Raw genomic sequence first — 9,696 nt, forward strand, 5'->3', positions numbered from 1 at the left:
TTTTTTCGACTACATAAGATCCAAATCACATCCTCATTGGGCCCATTACATTCAAACCCAAGTTCCACTTGGACTATTTATCTTAGGGATCTTTACGTAAATAGCCGGTCATATTCATTGTTTAGTTTTTTTAGCCATATACATAGATTATACATTCATTATATATAATTATACACATATAATACATAAATTATGTATATATTATATTTTCTCCGGCTATTTTTAGTGTAAACGGTGGAATGAACGGCTATTGGGTTAATATACTTATTTATCTCTTAGCCCCAAACTAGCCCAATTGTAGCTACCCACATCAGCTACCCGTCAAAAGAAACAAGAACCAAATACTTTACTTCACAACATAGTACTTGTATTTGCAAGAGTCTAACAAAAGCTACGTGTAACTTCCACATCTCAAACAACTCATCAATTTTTTGACAACTCACTCCGCCTGAGCTCACCATTTCACCGCCGCCTAAATTTTAGATAACCACCACCGCTCCACCTAATCTGTAATTCCCAAAATACCCCTCATTTTCCACCCCATAATCTAATATCACCAAGGGCTTTTCTGACATACATAAAACTCCCCACTCTTTCCCGATTCACTAAGCTTCTGTTACGTGTTGGGTCCGAAGAAGAATTGTACCCTATATTTACGCAAGAGATTAATTCTATAAATCGATCTCGCGATCTTCTGTACTTTATCAATCACGTCGAGGGACCCCTTCATTCAATTATATTCAAGCAAAGAGCGGCTCGATGCATTAAGCTCCCGTTAGTGACGGAGCCACCTTATAGGAAGTGGTATCAAATGATACCCTTTTGTGAAAATATACGGTCTAAATAGGTTAAAATATAAATTATATGTGTATATATATATATATTGATTCCCCTTAATTTATTGGTATTTTTACTTTTATATATTTTAATATCCCTTAACGAAAATTCTAATTTCGACACTAACTCCTGCTATGTACGGGATTCGGGGAAAGGTCGGAGCACAAGGACCTATTATACGCAATCTTAATCTACATTTTTGCAAGAGACTATTTCTATGGCTCGAACATGTGACCTCCTGAGACACTAACTTTACCAGTTACACTCAAGTATTATAAAAAATATCTTGTATATTTTCTTTTAATGGCTTTATATACTATAAAATAAAATAATTTAATAACTTTCATGTTATTATATTTAGATAAACACGTAAAATTTAGTGACTTATCTCCTTATAAAAGTTTTAGTTATTTTGGTACGACCGTCTAGAGTCATCTCCATTTTTCCTCAACCTTTATATATAGTACTCAAACAAACTCAAAATTATACATTCCAGACTATTTCCAACAACCCCAACAAAGAATCTTGAAATTTTACCTCTACAAAAATGGCGACCAAAGAAGGAAAAGCAATAGGAATAGACCTCGGCACAACATATAGTTGTGTTGGTGTATGGTTAAATGACAGAGTTGAAATCATACCAAACGATCAAGGCAACAGAACAACACCATCTTATGTTGCTTTTACTGATACTGAACGTTTGGTTGGTGACGCAGCCAAGAATCAAGTAGCTATGAATCCACACAACACAGTGTTTGATGCTAAACGTTTAATCGGTCGTAGATTTACTGACCCTTCTGTTCAAAGTGATATGAAATTGTGGCCTTTCAAAGTTTTATCAGGACCAGGTGAAAAACCAATGATAGAAGTAAGTTACAAAGGTGAGAAAAAACAGTTTTCAGCTGAGGAGATTTCATCAATGATATTGAATAAAATGAAAGAAACAGCTGAGAATTTTTTAGGGTTTAAAGTGAAAAATTCTGTAGTTACTGTACCTGCTTATTTTAATGATTCTCAAAGACAAGCAACTAAAGATGCAGGAGCTATAAGTGGAATGAATATTTTGAGAATTATTAATGAACCAACTGCTGCTGCTATAGCTTATGGTTTAGATAAAAAAAGTTCAAGAATTGGTGAACAACATGTTCTTGTTTTTGATTTAGGTGGTGGAACTTTTGATGTATCAGTTTTAACTATTGATGAGGGAATTTTTGAGGTTAAAGCTACAGCTGGTGATACACATTTAGGTGGTGAAGATTTTGATAATAGGTTGGTGAATCATTTTGTATCAGAATTTAGGAGAAAACATAAAAAAGACTTAAGTGGAAATGCTAGAGCTTTAAGAAGATTAAGAACTAGTTGTGAAAGGGCAAAAAGGACATTATCATCAACAACTCAAACTACTATAGAAGTTGATTCTTTATTTGAAGGAATTGATTTTTATGCAACAATAACAAGAGCTAGGTTTGAGGAGTTATGCATGGATTTATTTATGAAATGCATGGAGCCAGTTGAGAAATGTTTAAGAGATGCCAAAATTGATAAATCTAAAATACATGAAGTTGTTTTAGTTGGTGGATCAACAAGAATACCAAAAGTACAACAACTTTTACAAGATTTTTTCAATGGTAAAGAATTATGTAAAAGTATAAATCCAGATGAAGCTGTTGCATATGGTGCAGCAGTTCAAGCTGCAATCTTGACTGGTGAAGGAGATGAAAAAGTTCAAGATTTACTTTTACTTGATGTTACACCATTAAGTCTTGGACTTGAAACAGCAGGTGGAGTAATGACAGTTTTAATACCAAGAAATACTACAATCCCAACTAAAAAAGAACAAATTTTCTCTACTTATTCAGATAATCAACCTGGTGTACTAATCCAAGTATATGAAGGGGAAAGAGCAAGAACAAGAGATAACAATCTTCTAGGAAAATTTGAACTTTCTGGTATTCCACCAGCACCAAGAGGGGTTCCTCAGATCAATGTTACATTCGATATCGACGCGAATGGGATCTTAAATGTGACAGCTGAGGATAAAACTGCTGGTGTAAAGAACAAGATTACAATCACAAATGATAAAGGCAGATTGAGTAAAGATGAGATTGATAAAATGGTGAGAGATGCTGAGAGGTATAAAGCTGAAGATGAAGAAGTGAAGAAGAAAGTTGAAGCAAAGAATGGACTTGAGAATTATGCTTATAATATGAGGAATACAATTAAAGATGAGAAAATTGCAAGTAAATTGAGTCAAGAAGATAAAGAAAAGATTGAGAAAGGTGTTCAAGAAACTATAGAATGGTTGGATAAGAATCAATTGGCTGAAGTTGATGAACTTGAAGATAAGTTGAAAGAACTTGAAGGAATATGTAATCCTATAATAGCAAGAATGTATCAAGGTGGCGGCGGTGGTGGTGGTGCAGGTGGTGGTGTTTCTATGGACGATGATCAAAGGCCGGGTGGCGGTACAAGTGGTGGAGCTAGTGGTACTACTGGTACTGGACCAAAGATTGAAGAAGTTGATTAGATGGTATAGAGTGAAAGATTTCAACTTTAGTTTGTTGGTTGGTTGTGTGTGTTTCTAGTGTGATTTTGTTATGTTTTTCACCTTTTTGAGTTTTATGTTTGTAGTATCTTGGAGTGTAAAGAGTGTTTATATGTTGTGTCTGGAAGTTATTCTCGTGCAATTTTGTGTGTGAATATAATGTTTAATATCTTGTGTGTGAAAATCTGGTATCTGGTTTCCTTTTGTTATGTTTTCACCTTTTTTAGTTTTATGTTTCTAGTTTTCTTGTGTGCAAATAATGTTAATATCTTGTATTTGGAAGTTACTCTCGTGTTATTTTGTGTGAGAATCTAATCTTGTGTGGGAGTTTAGTGTCATCTTGTTATGTTTTCGCATATTTGGATTTTATGTTTCTAGTTTTTTGGTGCGTAAACAATGTTTATATCCTGTGTTTGGAAGTTATTATTTGTGTTTCCAATATGTTAGTTTAATGTGGGATCTTCAATATTGCATTGATCTTGTGTTGTGGCATTTTCTTGATAAATTTTGGGTTCTATAATTAAATACCTTAGACACAAGCAAACCTGCATAAGCAGTAGCAACTTTTGGATTGAGATTTGCACGATCAAACTTTTCTACAAAATAATTTGAAAAAAATTTTTCTAGATATTATATTTTTCTGAAATTGGAATGAAAATGATCTTCCTATAAAAAGTTAGGATATTTATTGAATTTTTGGTTCAAGTTATTTCCGTGATTAATATATAGCTGCTGGAATATAATCAACCAGTTGTGATTGTCTTGTAGCTTTGTAGGCATACAAGGATCATTGCAAGTCAGTCACCTGGAAACAGACATTTTTACTATTCAATGGTTGCTTTACCTTCGGAGGAAGTCCAAAATATTAGTCATATTACCCCGGGGGGTGTGTGTGTGTGTTGGTTTTCGTTTTTCTGCATCCCACGGGGGGCGGGGTTGATTTTTTTTTTTTTATACATATTTTTAGTTTTAGTTTTTTCATTTTTTAGTTTACAGGTTTAAAATTTTACAAGTTTCAAAGTTATGAGTTCGAAGGTTTATGTGTTTGGAAGATTACGGGTTTATAATTATTAAAAATTATAAAGTTTACGGGTTCGAAAGTTCGCGGTTTTGAAAGTTTAGCGGTTCGGAAGTTTATGAAATTTGTAGGTTCGGAAGGTGGTTGGTTCGAAAGTTTATGGCTTCATGTTTGCTGTATCTAAATTATTTGTGAATACTCTTGAGAAGTTATTTTTCTTAATTTGTATACTAAACACCGAAAAATGAGTAAGACTACTACTTGTTTTTCAACAAAATATATTTTTGGAAAACATTTTCCACAAAAAGTATTTTCCGCTATACCAAACACACCCGTAATCTTAGTACATTTAATGGCTACAAGTTTCTATCATTTCGTTCTCTTTTTCCATTTTATTGAGCTAATATATTCATAGCATAATAATATGCATGCATTATGGGATCAATTGAACTCGATAGCTTTAACTCAAATCTTGTAAAGATTTAAAAATTACTTAAATAAATACAAATATTGGTTATCGAGAAATTAGCTTTTACCGAGAAATCTATTTTTGAGTTAAACACATGTTGTAACATCATTCTCGATAGCGAGAGATGTTTAATGTTGTTTGACCAAAAAAGATAAACTTTCGGTTAAACTATTAAATTTTATGTAATGAGGAGTTAAACTATTAATGATAATATTTCTAGATTTAGAACTGGACAGCGTGGATAACGTAAGACAAAGTTGGTGGGGGAATTGAAGGTAATGCACATTTAATATTCTAAAGATGTGAGCAATAATAGAGGAATATCAAGCAATAAATAACAATAAATGGCATTTATGTAAATAAGGAGAATGATTCACCCAATAATGAATGAGATAGATGATTGTTCCTTCTGACAGATGAATGACAGACAAATCCTAGAATGTTTGAACTATTCTCGGATCTAATAGAAAAGTGTGGAATAATGTTTTGAGCAATCGGACCCGGATCAGTGTTTTGACGGTACCAGTGGGTCCGTATCGTGATTTGAGACTTGACGTATACCCGGAATCGAATTCGGAAGTCCCTAACTTGATATATCATAATTTGTTGAAAACTAGAGGTTTAAAGGTTTAAAGAATTCATAAGTTTGGCCGTAGTTTGACTTTGTTGTTACCGAGTACGGATTTTGGTTCCGGAACTTCGTATGAGTTCATTACAGTATTTATGGCTTGTTTGCAAAATTTGGTGCAAAAGGAGTTGATTTGATGTGATTCGGACGTCCGGTTGAGAAATTGAAAGTTCTTAAGTTTCTTTGAAAAGTTTCATTCGTTTTGGTGTCTGATTCGTGTTATTTTGCTATTTTGATGCACGAACGAGTCCATATTATGTTTCGGGACTTGTGTGCATGTTTGGTTTGGAACCCCGAGGGATCGGGTGAGTTTCGGATAGGTTGTAGGTGTTTTTGAACTTAAGGAAATGCTTGTCGCGCCCCTTTTTCTTGCGAAATCGGGTTTCGACACGTGACAACTCTTTTAACGAATGGTGTTAAAAGAGAGAGTCGCCACCCAACGGGTTTGACGTGCGTTAGGGCACCTATTTTGCAGATAACTCTGTTTGACTAGTTTGCGTCACCAAAGATCGGGTAAGGGCTCGAAATTACCTCGAATAGAAGGTGTTAGGCACTCTTCGAGGTCCACAACTGTGGGTCCCGACCGAACTCAATTATATGAATTAGTCTAAAAGATAAGAAAACAAGGAATTTGGGAAGTTCATTATTAGACACAAAATAATTGATTTGAAAGATAAGGTGGGAAGTCCTAAATTTTTTAGCCTAAAGGATCACCCCGTGCGACATAAATAACACTTCGTAACTCCCTCAAGATGGGGTGTTACTCATATTATTCAGCGGGCACAGACTATTATCTCCTGCTACCCGATTACTATCTTTAAGTTGTTACCTAAAGCGCACTAGTTGATTCTAAATCGTGCCTTATGCGTGCACTACCCATCACATGCCTATGATCCAGGAGACTTTGGATCTCTATTTAGGTAGGTCTAGACTTTACTTAGGCTGCTCAAAATGATAAAACTAATCGACATGCAAAATAAGTTGGACTTCATATAAAAGCAGTTAAGGGCTCAAGTTAGCCTCCACACTTTGACAACGAATGCACGCAAACATATTGAGCATTTGACAGTTGTAGATTTTAGACTAATTAAAGTTGTTGAATCATATAGGCATGATCTCTATGTGATTCTGGATTTTAATGGGCAGACAATTTCATATATAGAAGCCAATTTCTTAATACGATTTCTAAAAGACTATGCAATTGCCCACTGATTATACGTATAAGAGGTTAAGCCTATAGGCATGATATATAGGTGATTCACGCAGTAACTAACAATGGTAATCACAGGAATATGTTCAAAACTTCTCAGTCGAGTCCTATGGTTTCTAATAATGATAATTAGCACAGTGTTGAAAATTCGACATTAGCACTTGAAAGAAACGACCAGGATAATAATGAAGACTGATTTTAGACCCTATAGGCAGGATTCCTATAGTCATGGTTGAGATTGATTTTAGATCCTATGGTGTCTAAATTACAGATTAGGTATAATGTAAATTTACAGAATCCTACACAGCCTAATGCATGTGCACATTGAGATATTAGTCATTTAATATCCTATACACATGGTTTCTAACAAGTAAAAGCAAAACACATTTGAGCAAAGTACAGTACCTATAGGCAGGATTTCTAAAGCATAGTAATTAAACACATTTGAGCAAAGTAGAGCACCTATATGCAGGATTTCTAAAGCATAATAATTAAACACATTTGAGCATAGTAACACATTTGAGCAAAGTAGTAGGCAGGATCTCTACCCATTTTAATGCAAGCATTAAGATAAGACCCCTTGTCCTAATTTACTAATACCCCAATTGTTATTACAACATTATTACAGACCCAAATGAATGGCATAAATTACAGAAATAAATAACTATAGTGAGCCTACAGCAGGCCCAAAGATACACCCAACCAGGCCAGGCCTTCACATAGTTCAGAACAGCCCAGAAGACAGTTTTCATAGCCAAAACCCAGAAGTCATCAGAAATACAACCATGTACACAAGCCCATTGACTTATTCAGCAAGTGAAATGGGACAGAATTGAGAAATTAGGACAAATATGGCAGGAACCTTGGACCCTAGTGCGTCAGAGTTCTCAAAGGCTTCAAGAACCCAAGGTAGTGCTCACACTAGGGTGGTTAACAGAGGAGATTCAGGGATAGACTGAGGACCAAGTCCTAGTGTGTCAGAGTTCACAAGAGTCTTAATTGGACCCCGAGCAGTGCTCACACTAGGGAGGTCAGTAGCAAGAGCCTTGATAGCCATGGCTTTCAGCCGGCTAAGAATAGGGAGTTCAGAATAACATAAGTGATAATGAGGGAGACTGGACAACAGCTGAGGGACGGAACTAAAGAGTACAAATTGAGCACATAGAGCAAATAATCAAACAGGCTTCAGGTTTTAAAAGCAGACTTAGCAAAGATTTAGAAGAACAAGTTCAACACCTAGTGCATAAGTAGTCATACATTAATAAAACAAGTTTGCAGGATTGGTATACACATACTCATAATAAAGAAAAGATTCAGATTATGTTAAGTATAGATTCTAGTGAGAATTATATTGACTGGCAGCAGAATTCAAACAGGATGAAAGCAGGTCATTGCAAGAATTATGTAAGTAAGGCATGTTTAAGTGATAAGATTGCTACCAAAATCAAACACATAAAGAGAGGCTAAAATGCAAAGGTTCTAAACATCAGTAACACATAGGCTAGGCAGACTTAAAGAGAACTTAATTAACTCAGGTCTAAGCATGTTTCAAACTACAAACGTAGTGGAATTTAAATTAGAAAGGCCTAAAATTGAAGTAAGACAGTCAGAATTGCATACGAGAACAGCCCAGAAACACATTAAACCACCATCTTCAGAAGTGAAAACATATACCAATGACAAGCAAATAGGAATGAGATGACAAAAGTTCAGCAACTCACCAGTTAAGCGGAAAAAACAAGAAAGAACAAAGTCCGCGGTAGCAAAAACCCAGAATTTCTGGCCTTGGCTTTCAGCCCACCAGGAATCAGAATATAGAACAAGAGTATGAGAGAACAAAGAGTAGTAACTTCAGTTTATAGTGAATATTAACGATTCAAGTCTGTTTCAAAGGGGAATGGGGAGGGGTTTATATAGCAGTAGAAATCGAACACCCAAACAAGAAAAATTATCAATCAAACATGAGAAAGGAAAGAATCATCACATGCAATCAAATCAGTAAGGAAAATAGAGAAATTTCAAAACCCTAATTTTAAGAAAAATACACAAATCGGCAGATTCAAAAAAAAATCAAGCGTTGCATAGAATAAGATGAATATAGACAGAAATATCGCTTAAAATCAAAGAATCTAACTAGTTTTGGTTCGATATAAAAGAGATCTGAAACCCTATTTTTAGGGTAAGTAAGAATCAACAAAGATACACAAAGATCCATACCCATAATAGAATAAGAATGAACATAGACGGAACAGTGAAAAGGTCAAGAGTTTGAATCGATTTTGGTTCGATTCTTGTGAGATCCACTTGCCATGTTTAGTCAAGCGCTATAGAGAAGGATCCAGTACCAGGAGGTCAGATATGATAAGAAATAGTCGTATAATCCCATGTCTAGTGGGATTAGGAAAGGGATTTCGGTAAAACGGCTAGGGTTTGAGAGATGAGAGACGAGAGGATCCAAGGGCGGAGGACGGGTGAGAACGACTAGGGTTTAGAGGTGAGGGTGTAATTAAAAAGGGGGAAATAATGTGAGTCGTTGATCTCAGAGATCAACGGCCATGATTTAAAAAGGGTTTTTTGGGTCGGGTAGGTTTAGTTAATTGGGCTGGGGTTATTTGGTTTGGGCTGGGGTTTTTTGGGCTAGTGTATTAGGTGATTGGGCTGGGGATTGGTCCGAAAATAGGTAGAATTTAGGCTAGTTTTTAAATAACCAATATTTAATAAATAAATAATTTATAAAAGTAATTAATAAATACTAAAAATATCATTTGTGCACTAAAATGATTAAAAATAATTACTTAATATTATAAAATATAAAAATTCATTTTCTACATAAATAATGTAATTATACATTAATATGGGCTATTATGGTAAAATTGTGCAATTAGCCCTAAAAAATACAAATGTAATTATAAAATTGCACTGAAAATATTTAAAACCTCATGTTGGTATAAATGATAAATTTAGATGATTAAATCATCATAATAATAAT

General features: G+C 34.8%; 1 protein-coding gene across 1 annotated transcript; it reads left to right on the forward strand.

The window, feature by feature from the left end:
• The first annotated feature begins 1,310 nt into the window (after positions 1-1,310).
• Positions 1,311-3,569, forward strand: LOC109208634 (heat shock 70 kDa protein-like). Its single transcript, XM_019371764.1, has one exon. It carries the CDS (start codon positions 1,385-1,387, stop codon positions 3,362-3,364), a length of 1,980 nt encoding a protein of 659 aa, XP_019227309.1. The 5' UTR covers positions 1,311-1,384; the 3' UTR covers positions 3,365-3,569.
• Positions 3,570-9,696: the final 6,127 nt, after the last annotated feature.

This window comes from Nicotiana attenuata, unplaced genomic scaffold (assembly GCF_001879085.1).
Source record: "Nicotiana attenuata strain UT unplaced genomic scaffold, NIATTr2, whole genome shotgun sequence".
NCBI classification, from domain to species: domain Eukaryota; kingdom Viridiplantae; phylum Streptophyta; class Magnoliopsida; order Solanales; family Solanaceae; genus Nicotiana; species Nicotiana attenuata.

Coding starts and splice junctions, on each gene's coding strand:
- LOC109208634 (XM_019371764.1), top strand. CDS start 1,385: ATGGCGACCAAAGAAGGAAAAGCAATAGGAATAGACCTCGGCACAACA.